Genomic DNA, 18,658 nt, shown 5'->3' with positions numbered 1-18,658 from the left:
CCTTTTCAATGTATTCTCATCATCTCCCCCATGATCAATTCTCTACCTTGGCTGCTCTTTCCAAAGCTTCAAAAGTTCTGTTAAGCTTGTGCGTATTTAAATGTATTACCTGTCTGGACATTCCATACAACGGCGTAATCCCATGCCTTTTTTGGTTCTACTTTCAGACACTACACTTAAATGCCTTTAACTCATGACATTCAGATTTCTTTTTAATCTCTCTCAACTCCCAAAACATTGCCCATGCCTCACACTTCTTCCGCCCATTCCCCTCTGGACCGATCCTGCTTTGACGAGACATCTTCTGCTTCTTGTCTTCTCTGGCCATGTTCAATCTTAATGCCCATACACAAACCCAATGCATGCACCACTCAAGACACGTTGTCAATAGTCGAATATAAACCAAATAAAACATTGTATTTAATGGTTCTACACATGGAGCATCACAGCTAAATGTTTTGCAGTCAGACAACTTGCATTTCCCAAATGCCACGCAGTCAACTTTCAAAACATTACAAAATCTGCTGGACAAAAATAGATTTTTAATGGTGGGGAAATCTCTGTTCACAAAAAGAACTTCACACGGTCCAGCTGAAATGTGGTGGATGGGAGGATGAATTGCCTTTGTTGAGCCACTTGCCTTTGTGTGTAGACGCTTCCACCACAATATGCTCCCCAACTGAGGGAGCTAGCATCCAGATCTCCAGTACTTTCAACAAAACAGCAGTGTCAGGACAGTTTGCACAACTGAAGATAGTTGGGGTGAGGCCTGCCTCCCATTATACTAGTTTGGGAAATACCATGTGCAGCAGTAATAGGGAGGATATTTATTTTTTTAAAATACACAAAAAGGGTATATAAAGAATTCCAGAAAACGTATGAAGATATGAAAACTTTCTGGGCTTAGAGGGAACTTTAAAATCAGTAATTGCTTAGTTCAGTTGGGGATATTGAGGACTTCCCCATGGGTATTCAAATATTACAGTTGATGCTTAGACTCGCCTGTAATAATTCCTCTAAGGCTTTTGAATTGACAGACAAGGCTGTGATGCTGACATTTCATATACCTACCCCAGGGCTCACAGAAACTCTAGTAGACTGGTTTGATAGGGAAATCAGAGTTCCTGACAGACTTCTGCCTCTGAAAGGCGACCATTTCTCGGGTCAAGCAGACAACAGACTAAGTCATGCAGATCTTTAAAAGCCACTTGCCCATCACAAACACTCCATACCTCAACTCACATTGATTATGACCCGGACTTTCTACCCAGGACAGATCTGTGATCAGAGGCATTTACCCGTTTGCGAAATGTAATATTTCCCTGTAAACCAGCTCTGGCCATCTGGCAAAGACCTCAAAGAAAAATGAGGCACTAACCCATAGTGACCAAACAATGGCTGAAATGGAATAAGAGCCAGTGCCAGACAGGACACCGTAGAGATGACCCAGAAAGTTAAAAACTGAGCATTTGGTCCTTTGTTCAGCTCGTGAATGGAACACATTCGCAGTGACTGTGGTCTCCCCCGGTGTGGGGATGTGTGGAGAAAGAGGACGGAGGTGAGCCGTGGCAAACCTGCTGAAATTATATTTAACAGCACCCAAACAGATCTGCAGAACGTCCAACCCCCTTCCAGCAGGCCTATAAAGCAATATTATGTAGATCACAATATGCTTGGAATCACCAAAGTTGTTAGCTTGACAGCCTGCACTGTTCTCCATTGTAAAGAAGGTCCACTTGACTAATTCCACCAGTAATAATCCAGTTCTTTAATTCCCTGACTACTGAGGGACAGACGCCAGGCTCTCCTTCAGTTTCCGGGTCATGCTAGGAATAAGGTTCATGTGCTCGTCTGCACACCTGGACACACAACTCTCCAGTTGCAACTTGACCTGGGTCTCTTTGGCACCGGTGTCTAGTGCATCTTTGGCCTTGTCATTGCAGTTCATGCTGCAGCGCGCCAGGCGGTTCTGTTGGGTAGAAAAAAAAGAAAGAAACAGTTCACATCTGAGAGAGAAAATGGGAAATGACTGTTCAGAGCCTGGGCAAATCTAATGCAAGATGGGGTGTATTGGGCACTTCAGATTATGTGCGCTGGGCAGCGAGGAAGATGGCCTACAAAGCTGGAGACGAGAATGTAAAATGCAATATTTCTTCTGGTTTGTGGAAGTTAGGGATAAAAATAGATTTCCAGTTGCCCATTTTAAAATTACGTTTTGTTATAATACATGCCTAGCTATCAATTAGGCACTTTTATCTTAAAAGCCCTTTTCAGGTCAGACGACAAAATACATTTGCTCATTAAGTTTTATCCCACTGGGAGAAAGGAGGTGCTGATACGAGCTATTGATCTCAGGATTTCTAGTGAGGACAGAGAATTTGAACGATCACCAATCAATGCTGCCTACCTAACACCCCTGTACCTTTTCGCTGTTCTTTGGTGTACTACAGGTCCTGGGAGAGAACTTTAACATTCCATATTTTGGGTGCCTGGGTTGTTCATGTCTTCCTTCTGTTATGACATCTACTTTGATATTGCCATGTTGTACCAAGTAAGACAGCACATGCTGTGCAGCCTGTAAAGCTGCTGTGGCTACGGGTGAAATGTAAAAAAGGAATCCATGTTAAATGAACAGGAAAGATGGCTTTTTATTGCTTTTTACCCCGTTTTACTTAAATATGTTGGGTGTGTGCACATTAATGCCCTGCACCCAGCCTTGCTATTGGTAAACAGACATTTTGGTGGAATGTATTTCTGCTATTCTAATTATTCAAGAAAGCTAGTGTTTCTATCCAAACATCCTTTCAATCCACAAACGAATTACTGGTAAGAAGTAGGGATGAAAATCATGTTTCAAAGGATGCCCCTTTTAAATAAATATAACATCATTTAACAAGTTAAGAAACACCCTCACATCGCGGTGTCCCGCTGGGATGACTCCTCGGAGGGAGACCAGAAGCTGCTTTTGAGCACAGATCGAATTATTATGGCACTCATCGATTATGACAGGGACGGGAAATATAAATAAAAGTTCGAGAGTTGCAGGGCAGGCTCACACAGAAAATTCACAAAACGACAATGTACAGTCCAGAACTTCCAATAGGGTTCGCTGCAGAGGCATTGATGGGCGTAGCCAATGCCAAGTGGCAAAGCAAGGGCTGCTCAACGACAGGAGACCTTTGTAGGCAGGCAGCAAGTGACCACCTTTTGACAGATGGAGGGAAAAATATAATATGCATAGGGGCTCCTTCCGCGTATATGCACGGGTGGTTGGGAGACAATCCCGGAGGAGCCAGAACTGAATCCACTGTTGCAGTTAGTGTTGACACTGGAAGGAGGGGAAAGGGGTAATCTCAAGATTGTACACATGCATTCAAGGTCAGAAACAAAGGACAAATCTAGGAGTGAAAGCCAAATGGGAAGGAGATGTGGGTCTCCATCTCAGAAAAGAAATTGGCCTGTATATGGGAGCAGGTTAAAAAAAAATATATAAAGAAATGCAAGACTCTGTCTCATCCAATTTAACTACTTGCATAGAGTAAACATGACCCTGACATGGTTGCACACAATACACCCACAAATAGCCAATTTTTCTTCTAGATGTGGAGGAGCTTTGGCAGGGTTCTGGCACATGATATGGGAATATAGAGTTTTGGGAAGAGATATTAGCCAAAATAAATTCTCTGGTTCATGGATCCTCTGTGCGCAATCCGGAGATATGTCTTTGGGGACTAATCCCGGGGAGGAAAAGCGATAAAGACATGGAAGAGATGGTACAATCTTGGTTAATGTTAGCAATACGAATTGCAATATTATGGAAATGCCCACGGGGCCTGCCATTACATGTCCAACACTGGGGTATGGCAGAGATTTGGAGGAAACAAAGAGCATGGTGGTGAAGGAGACGAGGGATTAGATTGGGGACAAATGTTTAACTAGTTCATGACCTCACCGGACTTACGAACTCCAATAATGAACCCTATTGGACACATTTAATGTGTTTTGCATACAGAAGGGGGGGGCGTTATTGACACCAAAAGGGTCGAATCCCTTAATTCAAGGAAGTGAAATGCTTCTTTAAAGACAAATAGAATGCATACGTTTTCATGTAGTCACCAATGTTAAATAATACCGTAAAGATAAAATTAAAATAAAAGAAGCCCCACTCTTCTTTACAGTGGCTTCCAACGTCATAAAATGGATCACCACAACATTGTTACTTTTCGGGTGGTACTCTCTGTGGGTACTTTTCTGGTGGTACACTTGGTGGGCATACTGGTGGTACGCTCGGTGGGCATACTATGTATTCCAAATGTTATTTGAATAAACTGTTTTCATACAATCAGCAATTTACTTTCGGACAGACGACACTTATTAGTTAAGCCTATAGTGTCTTGGCGTCTTTTGTGGTCCCCGAAGGCCCATCTAATTTAATTGGTGAAGGTAACATGGAGGAAAAGGAATCAGACAGCCGTGAGCTTTCTTGTGCATTCATTGTTTTGTAGGAGTACGCTTTTGCCCCAGTCACCTCAAAACAACTCCTGGTGCATACAAATATGAATATATTGGATCGAGAATTACAGTATTTTAGGTTTAAAACACGGTAGGGTAGCTTATGTTTCCATCTGGATGGGACCTACCTAAGACTTTTAGGCGGGACTGCTATATTTGGGGGCAGACTTGAGGACGAATTGAATATGGGTGCCCATCATTTTGAAGGCCACTGACATGTTAAGGAAACTATCCAATGGACCGCTATCCAGAAGGACTTCCAGACGTTAGTAAGCATTGGTTCAAACATTCCCATCCACCATTTTTGGGAGTGTACATTTTTCTAAAAGAAACCATTACATGACGAACAAGAATCCAGGTTATCAGCTACCATTGAGTATGTGGGAAGGCAGCCACAATCACACGTGTTTCTGTGCACGCTCTCATCTAGAGCGTAGAGGACAGACACCGCACCGTTTAGAAATTGGTCTCATTAAGACCTGTGCACTTCAAGGCCACTGAGAGCAGGATATTTTGGTGCAACGTGTTCAATGAACGTCAGTTTCAAGGGAAGGAAGAGATTCAAACACTTACTTTTCTGCCTGCAGGCGATCAAATCCACAAACGAAAATCTTCCCATTTATAATACCACCATCAACCTTCACACAGCACCTTTAACCAAAACGAATTCTCAAGACAGAACTCGAACTGAAAATAGTGGCCTGAGGGCTGAAGGGTGAATAAGACCAGTGGGAAGGGAAAAGGAATAAACAGAACAAAATGCACAGCCAGATGAGAACCCATACAGTAGGACGAGAACTTCACACAGGGAAGATAATGTGGTAGACCTCCAGCATTGGCAAGGTTTACTTCCTCCACCATCAGGCCAGGTCCAACTGCCCTCTCTCACCATACTAATGCAGAATAAGAAAAGAAAAGAATTAAAAAAAGAAATCTTAGGAGCTCTTTCAATCCAGCCACCTATAATCTGGCTGCTTCTTCTTGGGTGAAGGCAAAGATTTTACCCTAGTGCGTCACATTGAAGTGCAGAAGGTAGCGCAGCAGGGCCAATATCCAAGGCACAAACAAGGGGGGTTCTGGGAGTTTCTCTACTATCGGCCTATTCCCCGGGTTAGAGTCTCAACCAGAGTCTTTAGCTCACCATCCTTAAGAGACATTTCCACTACATATCAGTCTTTGTCCTGCCCGTGGGCAGTCCAGCACTGAAATGCCTGGCAATTCGCTTCTGAACAAGAGTACCAACAGCAACCTCAGACACGTGGTTCGGACTGGTTGGGCCTCATTAGTGAGGTGGAGCTGTGCCTCTCTAAGAACAGTGAGCAAGGGTTCCACATCTGGATTACCCTCGTAATTTAGGGTGAAAATCCATAGCTACTTAATATGCACAAACAAGGGGGGGTTCTGGGAGTTTCAAGGCACCAATCCTCTAAATCTATAGGTGGGCATGAGCCCTTATAAGTGATTCTCGACTTAAAGAACAGAACCTGATCGGATTAGTAAAAACACCTGTTTTTCATGTGTGCCAACAGCAGTCTGTCTCGCAACCTAGCACATTTCAGGGTTACCATCACTGCCCCTCCCTGTCCGGGCTTGTCCGACTTACGCACTTCTGTGCTCCAGATAAGATTTTGAAGTGGAAGTATTTTATTTCCTATTTTTTAAATGTTGGGAGTAAAATGTATTTTAGGGAGTTAAAAACTAAGTCCTATTCCCAAAGGGAGTATTTTTTAAGCAATAAAACATTTTAACTGTAAAACAGAAATGCTATCAGAATAATTATTTCTTTGCACCTAGTTATTAAAGCACATTAAAAGATACAGGTTTACCTCTTCAGATTAGGCAGTAATAGTAGAGTTTCTTCTGGCGGATTTACATACACTACAGGTCCTATAACTGTGTTGGTGAAAGCAGGGTGTCAGGCTACTATGCGTCTTTTCGTTTTTTGTTGAGAGTATTTTGGCTCCCTGTTTTTCTTTTTTGAGAGTAAAGTGGCTGATACACCCCTTATCTGTAGGGATGAGCACTCTTGTTGCGAACCTGCAAACAATGAAGCACTGGGTGCCCTTCACTCCACTGCCAACAAAACTGACAATGACAATCTCTAGCAACATACAACCAGGGGAACCACCAAAGAAACGCCCAACCAGTGTGCTTAGATGAGCTCCTTGCCAAAGGTTATCCAGGATCCCTACCCTTCCTTCCAGCACCACAGTGTTTACCTAAGCACATTTCTTGAATGCATTTGCCCATTTTAATTCAGATGCCATACTTTGCTAATGAGGTTTCATAGCTACTATGTTAGCTTTAGTTTTCCCCCAAACCTTACTCAGTGTTCACCTTCCAGCTTGCCCTTCCTCAGCTGCACCACTTTGTCAATAATCCTAGTTCTCCTATGTAGGTTGTTGCAGAGTGCACTGATGTATTTGAGGAGGGTTGTCTCTCCGTACGTCACCTCCTCATAGTCAGGGAAGTGAGTAGATCTGGCCTCCCTTTGTGCTATCTTCTGAGCAGAGCCCTGTGGTTTAAACAAATGCTTCTTTACTTCTCTGAAACCGGATCATCAGCTCCAAAACGCAACTACCGAGTAGCAATTCACAGATATTCAGTTCACTATAAATGCTCCCAAGTGATGACCTCAAAACGTACACCTAAAGTAATTAGGTGGGGGTAGGTGCAGTATACCCAATGTCTTCATATAAAGACCACCAACCTGGTGTCTAGTCAATTGGTCGACAGACATGGTCTAATTTTTTTTTAAATTATTCATATATATATATTTTTTTTTAGGTTTTTGTTTAGGGAAAAAAGGGTTTTTTAGCAAAAAAAATGGGGGTTGGTGGGGGGACCCCCCCCCAAAAAAAAAGTGAAAACACAAAAAAAATTCGACCATTTGACCTGTCGACCTTTTGGTGTCGACCATTTGTCCTGTCGACCATTTAGATTCGACCAAATGACCTAGAACCCACCAACCTGATGCTCAAGGAGGTTGGCCATAAGAATATTCGTCCAAGAGCACACCATGCAATGGCCAGGCTGTCTGTTCCGTTTCTTCAGAGTACTTCAGAAGCATTCACTATTTGCACTACTGGTACATCCATGTCCTCTGCCCACCTCACAGAAAGCCACAGCACTTAGATTGCCAGTATCTCATCAGTGGCCTCATTGCCTCAGTCCAAAGAGGGGTTATTGCGGTACTGCCATTATAAGGAACTGGCACGATAGTCTCAAAGGGCTGTACTAAGCACTGTGATCAGTTCCATTCACCTTGTCTTGCTCTAGCTGCCTGTGTCCCCAGGCTACTAAAGGAAACAAAAGAGTTAATGGCTGTCCCTGGTGATTCAGTCCAGAGCGGTATCTTGATTCAGGGGAACTCTGCTCCTCCCAACTGGGTCTAGATTTCTTTAAAAACATTCTTCAAAGCCTAACCCCTAGTGCATTCCAACAGTTACACCAACCACCCAACAGATATATTTCTATTTTTGAGTCATAGGAGGTTGAAAGATATTAGTGCTTGTGTCGTTTAAAGTTTACACACGCACACTACTTTGTGTGAGGTACACGAAGCAAAAAAAGCATTCCCAAAAAGCAGATGCCGTCAGTCTCTTTAGCAATCAATGTAGATGAAAAGAAAATAGCTGACAATTTGCGGGGTTGTCACAAATCAGCAAAAACAAAACAAGACTTAGAACTACTATTTAGAATGAGCCTAAGAACAGTTGGAAGGAGCATAACAGACAGTACATTCACTTCTGTGCACTGCTCCCTGAAATTGCCATCCTGCTCTGCACGCAGCTGAGACAGGTCCATATGTCACTGCATGCGTACAGAGAAGGGCACGGGAACCCGTGGTCGATCCAGGATCCTTGCCCTTCACCACACAAATGCAGTAAAGTCTCAGGGTATCCTATGAGATTTGCAAAGGAGGTTTGGCATCCAGTGATTTCAGTGTAGAATATTGACCACAAGGTTTCAGTGCAGAATATTAATCGTGAAGAAATGTACCTGCAATATATAGTTAAAGGTACAGATAGTACGTTTGAGTACGTTTGAGAAAAGGGACTTTTTTTTAGGGTTGGTGGCTGACGGGCTGTGGAGGGGGGTATTTTTCTGCTGCTCTGAATTTTTGTTTAAACATTTTTACATTAAAAAAAAGAAACATTTTGGGGTTAAAAAAATACAAGAAAAAAAGTCAGGGGTTCAAAACACATGGAGCTGGTTGAATGATAAACACGGAGGCTGTCATTGCTCCATTGATTCTAAGACGCTCCTTGCTTTTTTCTTGCTCAGGTAAAAGAGGCACACTGTTGGATCACACTGTTAGAGAGGAATCAGAATGGACATCCTGCATATCTTCAAGGTTGTTGTGCTACCACAAATCAAAGGCACTTCTCAAGCGCTTGTCCAAATGGGGCTGGTACAGTGACAAGGTAAAAAAAAGCACTTTTCCTCCGCCTCCAGCCCATACATCTTGCTGGTGACAGCATTGATCCTGGGCTAAGAGTGATAATTTTATTCTGTCAAAAGACTGCTTGGTGCTATAACACATAATACAATGAAAAGCGCAGGAGGAGGAGATTCTTTGATTAGGAGGGCATGTGAATACTTATCAATAATTCAGCACTGCAGTAAAATCAGTTTAACTGTATGACCAACTTCAAAAAGTACAGAGGGACAGTCTTGTGAATGAGAACCTTCTTTGCAAAATAGGGTTATTTTTACACACCTGAAACCGCTCCAATTCGCTGGTGACAACAGACTGTGCCTGGCCCATTGGTGCGTGACATCGTTCAATGCACTGGTGAACCTGCTGCATGGACGACCCTTGGATCTCACAGCACTGCGCGCTGCAACGGAACATCTTCCCCTATGACGAATCATGCAGTTCTACACATTAGAAACACATACAAGCTGCACAAACTTAAAATAAGATTTCTCATTGGAGAGAAGTTTGTATATCAAAAGAGCCTTTAAGTTTTGGGCCCTGGATTCAGAGTCCAATGGTCCATTTAGTGTTCCAATAGTTGCTACACACGACTACAGGTATTTTGACAAAAAATAATACAAATTTAGAAGAACCAGACAAAGTGACACGTGTCTTTTCTGCAGGCAAAACCCTCCCTCTTGCAGAACATTGAATATGTATTTTTTTCATGTCTGTACTTTGAGGTGGTTCCTGCTTTGCACCATGTACAGGCCAATGCTATGAAGCCGGGAGGACAATATGGAAACTGAGTATTTAATTTGGCACAAGAGATGTCTGGGATATAAAAAGAAGATAAGATAGCTTTGCGAATCCGCTAACCAACATAGGGGGGGGGGTCGGCCTGCGAGGGGCAACTCAGTCTTAGTTCCAACCGAGAATGAGTATCATTGAAATGAGCACTAATAACGGTCAAATTTAAGCACCAAGAAAAAAGCACTTTGGCGTGTGCACTATATGATTGGTGTCCGACATCTTTAGTCCACTCATGCCACGGTTTGCTTCTAGTTACCAAAATAATCCTGTTCAATTCTCTTTGTCTGGTTCACTGTGAATTCCATCATCTGGAACACCTAACTCACTCATAAATTAGGGGAAGTTAATATTTTCAGAAATGCTTAACCTCTAACAGAGGTTTGCTAGAAAGGTGGTGCAAGTGTAGGTAAGCATTTTGAATTTTAGTTAAGAGGAGTCTAACGAGGAAGAGGTCTTCCTCCTTGTCACCCACACGCACATCATACCGAGTTGCCTATACCTCTGGTGCTAGTATGTCTTCTTTTCAACTACTTTCTAAATCAGACAGTGTGACTTGTCTTGTTCGTGCCCATCCTACTGCGGCCCCATGCGACCCACTCCGTTCATCCTTTATCCCAATTGTGTATCCTCCCCTTCTGGATTATCTCACCTCTCTTTTCAATCTTTCACTCTTCTTCCATTTTCCACTCCTCTTTCAAACATGCCTCTCCCGATTCTTAAGAAACATTACCTCCACGTCCACTCTTCCTAGTCCCAATATTTACCTCATGAGGCCCCTACCTCCGACACAGGACCTTCTTTTATTTCTTTTTATCCCTATAACTCCCCCCCCATAGCCATGTCACTCGGTAAAATTTTTCCTGTCTCTGGCAGGTTGGGCTTGTTTGTCACGGTGCGGGGCGCAACGATTGCTGGCCCCCTTGTAGGGCTGTGTGGCGGGGCCTTCGGCTTCCTCAGAAGCAGTGATACTCCCGGGTTCCCTGCGGGGCTTGGGACCCGGTGGAGTTGGATGCCTCGCCTGTCTTCAGCTGGGCTATGGCCAGCACAGGGTTTTCCAGCCTGGGTCCTGGAGAGGCGGGCCCGGGTGCAGTTAAGGAGGTTGGGGAGGGGACTCGTGTGGCTGAAGAAGGATCTAACTGCTGGTTGGCGTTTAGTTTTGCATCATTATTTGAGAGGCCTGGGCATCCGTTGGTCACCCGTTTCTGTGAATACACGATGGGTAACCATTCCACAAAGAGCAGGCATCTGGTCCTGTCTTCTTCCTTGTCACAAAGGCTAAGCGTTTTTTCCCCTATCCAGGCAGGAGTTGAAGAGGCTGCTTAAACATCATGGGATGAGGCGTGCACATGTACATGGACACAAGCGCTGGCGCCTGCCTCCCTCTTCATCTTCTGTCACTTCTTGTTCCTCTTCGGCTGATGCAGAAGGGAAGTACATGGACAGAGAGGGAGTGGAGGAGGTGGCGACACATTTTGGGGAATGCATGGGGTTTTCAGAGCCCTTGGTTCCGGTGGAGGGGGCCGACCCTTCTATTCGCCAGTATAGACTTACCCCTAGGTTGGGGTTGCCATTGGTTTCTGATGTCTGGGAGAAAATCCTTCAGGAATGGCGTGACCTGGAGAAAATTGCAATGCCCCGCTTCATGTCCATACTTTACCCATCAAAGGGCGAGAGTTTGCTGCCTGATACTGTTGAAGTCTACGATATCCTCGCCAGCCTGGTGGGTCGTTCCTCTATGTCGGCCGAGGAGATGGGCATCCGGGATCCAGTGGACCGCCGGGTTAATTCCAGCCTTAAGAAAGTTCATGCAGGGGCGCATCTGGCCCTTAGGGTGAATGTCTACGGTTCCTACACAGCTGAAACGATGCTAAGTGGTTTTCGGGAAATTGAAGGCGGCTGTCAGTGAAGGTTCTGATTTTGCCCCTTTGCTATCGGACATGCAGAGACAGGTTGAACTTTTGTCCGTTCTGTCTTATGATGGGGTGCGTGGTTCAGCCATGGCCATGGAGGCTGGTGTGTCTACCCGGAGGCATGTGCACCTAAGGGACTGGAAAACTGATGGGTCTCAGAGGGTGGCTGCCCTGAAACTTCCTTTCAATGGGTCCAGGCTTTTTGGGGAGTCCCTTGAGGATAAGGTGCTCCAAGTTTTAGGGTGGACGAACATGCTGACAAACTTCAAAAGCCTCCTTCTGGTGTTCCTTTGGTGCTGGTGCAGTGTCCAATAGGCCTTTCCCTGGCTCCTCAACACATTCTTTTCGGAGAGCGAGAGGGGCTTGGGGTCCTCCACGCTCTTCGCGTCCTGGGTCAGCGCCTAAGTCCTGACGGTTTGGACATGCCAGTTGGCGGGCGGCTCAGGAAGTTTTTTTTGTTCCAGTATGGGTAAGGTGGCGTTCCGATTCCTGGGTTCTGTGGAGGAGTTGTCAAGTGCTTTTCCCCATCTTCTCCTGTCCAGCATTGCATGGTTCGGACTGTGGTTCCCAGGTCACGGATGAAGAGGTTGGCCATGGACGCCGCTCTCTCAGAGTTGGTGTTGAAGGCGGCCATCATGCCCGTTCCTCTTCCTGTTCAGGGTCAGGGATTCTACTCTCGGGTGTTCCTTGTCCCCATAGCTTTGGGGAAGTATCGCCTAATTTTTGGACCTCAAAGCCCTGAACTGCTTCGTCCAGAAGGAACACTTAAACATGGAAACTTTACAGAACATTGTTCCTATGTTATTCAAGGGGGATTGGATGGCATCTCTGGATCTCCAGGATGTGTATTGTCACGTGGCTCTCCAGGATGCTTATTGCCACGTGGCTCTCCGTCCCTGACACATGAAGTTCTTCTGCTTTGCAGTGGGATCCCGACTTTTTCAGTTCAGAGTGCGTCCGTTCGGACTGCGATCGGCCCCCAGGGTTTTCAGATTTTTTTCCCCTACCTGGACGATGGGTTGTTCAAAGCGTCCTGCCAGCAGCATGTCATGGCTCAGCTCCGAATGGTATGCCAGGCGTCGAAGGACTGGGGTTTCCTGGTGTACTGGCAGAAGTCTCACCTGAAACCTTCTCAGGGTCTAGTTTTCATTGGGGCACAGGTTTGCAGCAGGATGGGGAGGGTGTTCCTGTCCCTAGAGAGGGTCCATCGCTTGCTGGCTGTTCTGGGCAGGGTTCTCAGGAGGCAGTAAGTCACAGCTCGCCTATTGCTGAAATTGCAGGGGCACATGGCTTCTTGCGTGTTACAAGTTCCCTGGGCCCGTCTTCATCTACGTCCCCTGGTGTCTTATCTTCTCTCCCTCTGGCTCCCGACGTCTCAAGCTTTTGAGGCTTTGATTCCGGTGTCACCAGATCTGCAGGTCTGCCGGCTGTGGTGGTATGGGGTGCCAAATCTTCGGGCTGGAGTGGCCCTGGTCCTTCCTCCTGTGACCACTCTTACAAGGGGTTGGGGGTTCTACTTTAGGGGTCCTCTCTGCTCAGGGATTGTGAGTTGTGAGATCCGGAGGAGAGTCGTCGATCATCCCATTGGCGAGAGTTGTGTGCCATTCTCCGAGCTCTGGTGTACTTCAGGAGGTTGCTGGTACGCCGGGCGGTTTTGGTTTGGACGGACGATATGACGACCTGGGCATATGTCAACCGCCAAGGGTGTTCCGGCCGCTCCTTGAATGCCTTGGCTGCTCAGATGGGCGCCTGGGGGGGGGCGGTGGGAATAGCATCTGGTGTCCCTGGTGGCCTCACATGGTCAATGTTCAGCAAGATCTTCTTGCAGTGGCCTCCGAGTCTCCTTTGCGCTTTTCCACCTATTCCCTTTCTGCCCCGGGTGTTTCAGCGCATCAGTGTCCAGCGCGACTGTATTGTTGTTGGCTCTGTTCTGGTCCTCCCCGGGAGTTGGTTCCCCTCTCTGTTGGTGCTTCGTTCCAGGAGCTTTGGCTGGCACTGAAGTGGCCTTGTCCCCTTCAAGGGGATCTGTGGTTGGGGATCCGCCAGATGCAATGGACAGTAGGGCTTTTGTACGGGCTAGGATGATATCTCAGGGGTTCTCTGGTCCTGTAGTTGAGTCCTTAAAGAATGATTCTTAGTCTCTCCACTCTGTAGGCGTACGGCGGGCATTGGAGCCTTTTCCAGGACTGGTATGGGCGGTCTGGGATTCCTCCCCTACATTTTGGCCTCCCCGCTATCCTTCAATTCCTCCAGGGGGGGTTTGACAAGGGCCTGGCGGTTTTCCACGCTTCACTCTCAGTGGGCCTCCATTAAATTCCTTTTGGGGATCTCTGATGGTCACTTGGATGGGGAGGTGTTGGTGGGGAAGTTGCTCCGGGGTGGTTTCTTCTTCCAGTCCTTGTACTTATAAAAGGGCTTCCCCCTTGGGTTCTCCCTCTCGTCCTACGGTTCCTTCCTGGGCCTCCCTTTGAGCCCATTCCCGAGATTGAAATAAAACATCGGACACTAAAGACCGTCTTTCTTATTGCCATCACTTCTGCCTGTAGACTTGGGGAGATAGGGACTCTGTTATGTCACCCCCCCCTTTCCTGTGGCTGCTGCCGGACTTGGTGGTGCTGAGGTGTGGTCCGAGGTTTCTCCCTACGTTTCTTTCTCGGTTTCACACCTCTCAGGGTCTGGTTCTTCCTGCCTTTTTTCAGGATCCGCAAACGCCAGAGGAGGTGGCTTGGCATAACATTGATGTTCAGCGGGCGGTGTTGGAGTATTTGGCTAGGGCTGACCCTTTCCGCCACTCCGATGGTCTTCTGATTACTTTTGACCCGACTGGAGCTGGGCGGGAGGCATCGGTGGTGTCCGTTAGCCGATGGATCCGTGGTGTTGTCTCCATGGCCTATGTGGCTTCTGGTCTGCCTGTGCACAATCAGGGGCGGTCCACCAGGGTGGCGGCCTCCTGGGCCGATACACGCGGGGGAGAGGGGTGGTTCTCTGCAGGAGATTTGTAGGGCTGCCACCTGGGCTGATCAAAACATTTTCATCAACCACTACAGGTTGAATGTCTCCCACTCAGGGGTTGGTTCCTTCGGGGTTGGAGTTTTGTCTGTGGGGATGTGAAATTGGAGTTCTTAAAGGTATGTGTTTTTCTGCACTGTTTTTGGCTCTGCGTCTCATTGGGACCTTTTTTCCTGTTGCTGCTTTGGTATACCTCATGAGTTAAGTACTGGGACGAGGAAGAGTGGAGGTAATGCTCTGGTTACTTGCTGGTAATCTTCATTACTCCTAGTCCTACTCTTCCTCGTCACAGTACTGGCGACCATCCTCTCCCTCCCTGCGGGGAAGGTCCCATGCTCAGGCTTGGTAATATGAAACTGAGCGAGGACTAGGAGTAATGAAGATTACCGGTAAGTAATCACTGCATTTATTGATCCTGCGCTCTGTTCCAACTTTTGACCTACCTCTCTCCTACCTTTCCTTTCTTAACTACTAGAGCGCATAGTCAATACTCAAGTTTCTTCCTTTGTTAACTTACACTCACTTCTTCCTGCCTTCCAATCTGGATTCCGGCCTTCACACTCTACTAAGACTGTACTCCTGGACGTAACTGAATCCCTCTTTTCTCCACGCTATCAGAAGAGGTATTTTCTTCTTGTTCTTCTGACTCATCGACCACCTTTAATACAGTTGACCACTCTATTCTTCTTTCCTCTCTTTCACGTCTTGGTTTTCCTGATTCCGTTCTCTATTGGTTTTAGTCTTATTTTACTGATCGCCCTTTTTCTGTCTTTTGGTGCGGTCAGTCCTCTTCCATTTTCCCCTCTTTCTCCCGGTATTCCCCAAGGTCCGGTGCTCGGTCCACTTTTCTTTATATTTCTCTCCTCTAGGGGCTGTCATCTGAGCACATGGTCATTCTTACCACTTGCATGCCGACGATTCTCAAATCTTTCTCTCTTTTTCGTCCCTCGCAGATTCAATTCAATCATCTCTTTCGGCCGGTCTTTCCTCTATCCAATCTTGGACGTCTTCATATTTTTACATCCCAACCCATCCAAGAGTGAGGTCCTTTTCTTTCCTTCATTTCCGTTCCCCCTACTTCGCTCCCTTTTGTCACTGTTGTGCGCAATCTAGGTCTTCACTTTAACTCAGCGCTGTCTTTTTCCTCCCACATAGCCTTAATTTCATTCTCCTGTAATGTTCAACTCTTTAATATTCTGAAGGCTCGACGCTACCGAACTTTTCATGCTTCTAAACTTCTTATCACTTCTTTAGTCTTTTCTCGCCTTTTTTATTCTGATTTACTTTTGGGTCTCCCTGCCTATAGACTTGCTACTCTTCATTCTATTTAATCTTTTTCTATTTGTATTCCTGGTTCTCTCTCTCTCCCCTAAATCATCTTTACTCGTTATCTTTGGATGCCCGACTTCACTTCAACTTTCAATGTCTTGCATTTAAATGTCTTTGTGGTCTTGCAGCTACTTCCTTCTTTCCTCCTCTGCGAGCTCTTAATCTCTTTTACTCCTTGTTGTTCCTCGTCCTCATTGTGCTCCTTCTCTAGTTTTTTGACTTTGAAAACCCTGTCCCTGTTTTAGGAAGGGGTTGCTGAACACTGTAGAGATGCAATAAATCAAGGTGACATTCATTGGTAACAAACAGTTTTCTTGCTTTCACTTATCCCATTTGTCACGCCCATCTCTTCTACCCAAGGGTAGGCTCGAACCCCCAACCTTTCTATGCACTGCTGCCTGCATTTACTGATTGTGCCACTGTAGTAGATATAAAACATGCATTGCAAAGCCTGTAATAACAAGCAAAGCAAAAGCTATTTTGTGTTTAACAAGCTTAGTGTCACAGCCGAATCTGCAGTTCATACGGAAGTAGAGAAGTGATGAAAATTGTATTTATTTTAATATGCGATCCTACCTGGTGGGGGTGTGCGGTAAGCAGGGGTTGAATGGGATGATGGCGCTAGTCCTCCTTTTATGTTTGTGGCCTGTGCTGGATTTTTATTTTCAAAATCTGGTCACCCTAAACCGTTTGTACTGATAGTTTCTATGTAAAGCGCTTAGGCACTACATAAAACAATAAATACGACAACCTACAAATAAGGGGGAGATCATAGGTACTGACACTGGCTGATCCAATGGACTGCCCAAACTGTCCTACATGTGGAAAAGAGTGAAAATAGGCTCTGCTATGGGGAGTTACAGGATTCCCATTGGTAGGCAGAGCTGGTATTCCAAGCTATACATTTCAGCTTCCCTAGTACCTAGGTGCACAAGCTATCATATTGGGGAGCTGGGAGCGCTTTATGGGGCTCAGGCTGTTCCAATGAGAGGAACTGCAATTCTAAAGGTGGAACAAGTTGTTGTGTGTGGAGTAGGTCTATGGGTCAGACATGCCTAACCTCTGGGGTTGTCCTGGAGCTTCCGGGTTTTCACGCACTTCTCTGGGTTCCCGGTCGGGCAAGAGTATGAAAGCTCTGGGTTTTCAGGGCTTCAATAAAATGCGTTGGCTGCCTTCCCTTTGAAGCGATCTGCGTTGCCTGTCAGAGTACACAAAGCTGCTCATAGCAGTCCACAGGGCTCCCACTGACGTGTTTGAAAGATAACACCTCTTTGTTACTACCTTTTTGGTCAGTGATAAGAACTAAGTGGGGACATTAGCTATTTGCATCAGAAAGGCTCCAGATACATATCCAAGTCTCATTTCATTTTAAACTGTCTCATTTCTATTATGGGTTCTTATTTTGACAAGCACAAGGGAGGTTTTGCATGGATAATGAATTTAATGTTTTCATCATACTGCGTTTATATAATCAGGATCCCTGGGTTAACAAATAAGCAGGCAAACTATCATAGTATCCTTTGTTATGAGGGCATTAAATATTGAGAGCACATTTGAAAAACTGTCAAGGTCATTTTTTTACGTTTGCATTTCTTTGTATTCTGAAACGTATTTTTGTCCATTCAAAGGGAGGGGCCACGAGGGTGGTAGAATTAAACTGTTTTTATTTATCATATTTATATATTTGTCGAGCTGTTTTATTTGGATTTGTACACTTCTGATGTCATTTTTGTAATACAGATTAGTCTTAATAGCCAAACATTAACATATTCTCATACCCACTACTCCAGAGAAATATGCATGTGCTTAATGTTGCACTGGTCTCAAATTCCAGCTTCAACGCGTAGTTAAAGTGTGTGATCCTGGCAAATAATGTTCTCACTTTACACATTTTTAAAGAAAAATTAGCCTGCATACATGATGTTGTGATAATTGTTTTTAATTATGAAAAAAGCAGGAAAGTTTAAATTTACCCAAATAGAAATACATTATCAATGCCAGTATTACGTTGCAATAGGTGAGTTGTTTTTTCATGCTTCCAATAGTAAATGTTCATTTGAGGGCAAAGTTTATAGTACAACACGTGCTGCTAGGTGTGCGCACACGGCGGCCAACACAACCCTCAGGGTTTTTGATTTTCAAATGTAGGCAGGTCTGCTATGTGTAGCTCTAGCGCTGCTTTATGGTGGCGCAGTGTCACGTGGGACCCGGCTTGTACGGACTATCCTGTGAAGGACACAAGTTTTGTCACAGAGCAGTACTGTATGCCTCGGAGGCAGACACTTTACATCCCTCACCTGCATGACCCGAATGTTCTCCCTCTCCAGTCCCTCCACCATGGCATCCACCGACTTTTGCAGCCGTAGCTGCTGCTCTTCCACCCCGGCCATGCTCGTTCACTGTCCACATTCACTGCCCCGCACAAGCAGAGGTTCCTCCCAAGGGCAGTGCCACTGTTGGTTCAGGAACGCCCCTCTCCTTCCCCGGACACAATCCCGTCGCCATCTTGGAACGGAGTTAAGACCTATGTACCACATGCGCGACGCTCTTATAGTATAACAAAGACAAGCTTAGGTGATAAAAACTACTGGAACGAGGGTGCCCATATGTAAAGTTTTATAAACGCATGAATAGGATTAGTAAATATTAGAACGATAATTAT

The 18,658-nt window shown here is 45.6% G+C and overlaps 1 protein-coding gene across 1 annotated transcript; it reads right to left on the bottom strand.

The window, feature by feature from the left end:
• Positions 1–398: 398 nt before the first annotated feature.
• On the bottom strand, positions 399–18,446 carry FAM136A (family with sequence similarity 136 member A). Its single transcript, XM_069618910.1, has 3 exons — positions 18,294–18,446; positions 9,236–9,376; positions 399–1,969 (listed from the first exon to the last, which is right to left on the bottom strand). Exons 1-3 carry the CDS (start codon positions 18,384–18,386, stop codon positions 1,781–1,783), a joined length of 423 nt encoding a protein of 140 aa, XP_069475011.1. The 5' UTR covers positions 18,387–18,446; the 3' UTR covers positions 399–1,780.
• Between the last annotated feature and the right edge of the window lie 212 nt (positions 18,447–18,658).

The sequence above is a fragment of the Ambystoma mexicanum genome, chromosome 10 (genome assembly GCF_040938575.1).
Source record: "Ambystoma mexicanum isolate Mex_15411 chromosome 10, UKY_AmexF1_1, whole genome shotgun sequence".
NCBI lineage: Eukaryota > Metazoa > Chordata > Amphibia > Caudata > Ambystomatidae > Ambystoma > Ambystoma mexicanum.
Note: the sequence above shows the minus strand (reverse complement) of the source record. Positions and strands in the feature narration are given on the sequence as shown.

What these genes read in the sequence shown, in the direction of transcription:
- FAM136A (XM_069618910.1), bottom strand. Translation starts at nt 18,386, where the DNA reads ATGGCCGGGGTGGAAGAGCAGCAGCTACGGCTGCAAAAGTCGGTGGAT. An exon ending in AGAACATTCGGGTCATGCAG is followed by an intron (nt 9,377 to 18,293) that starts GTGAGGGATGTA and finishes GATTCGTCATAG; the next exon opens with GGGAAGATGTTCCGTTGCAG. An exon ending in GCGAATTGGAGCGGTTTCAG is followed by an intron (nt 1,970 to 9,235) that starts GTGTGTAAAAAT and finishes TCTACCCAACAG; the next exon opens with AACCGCCTGGCGCGCTGCAG.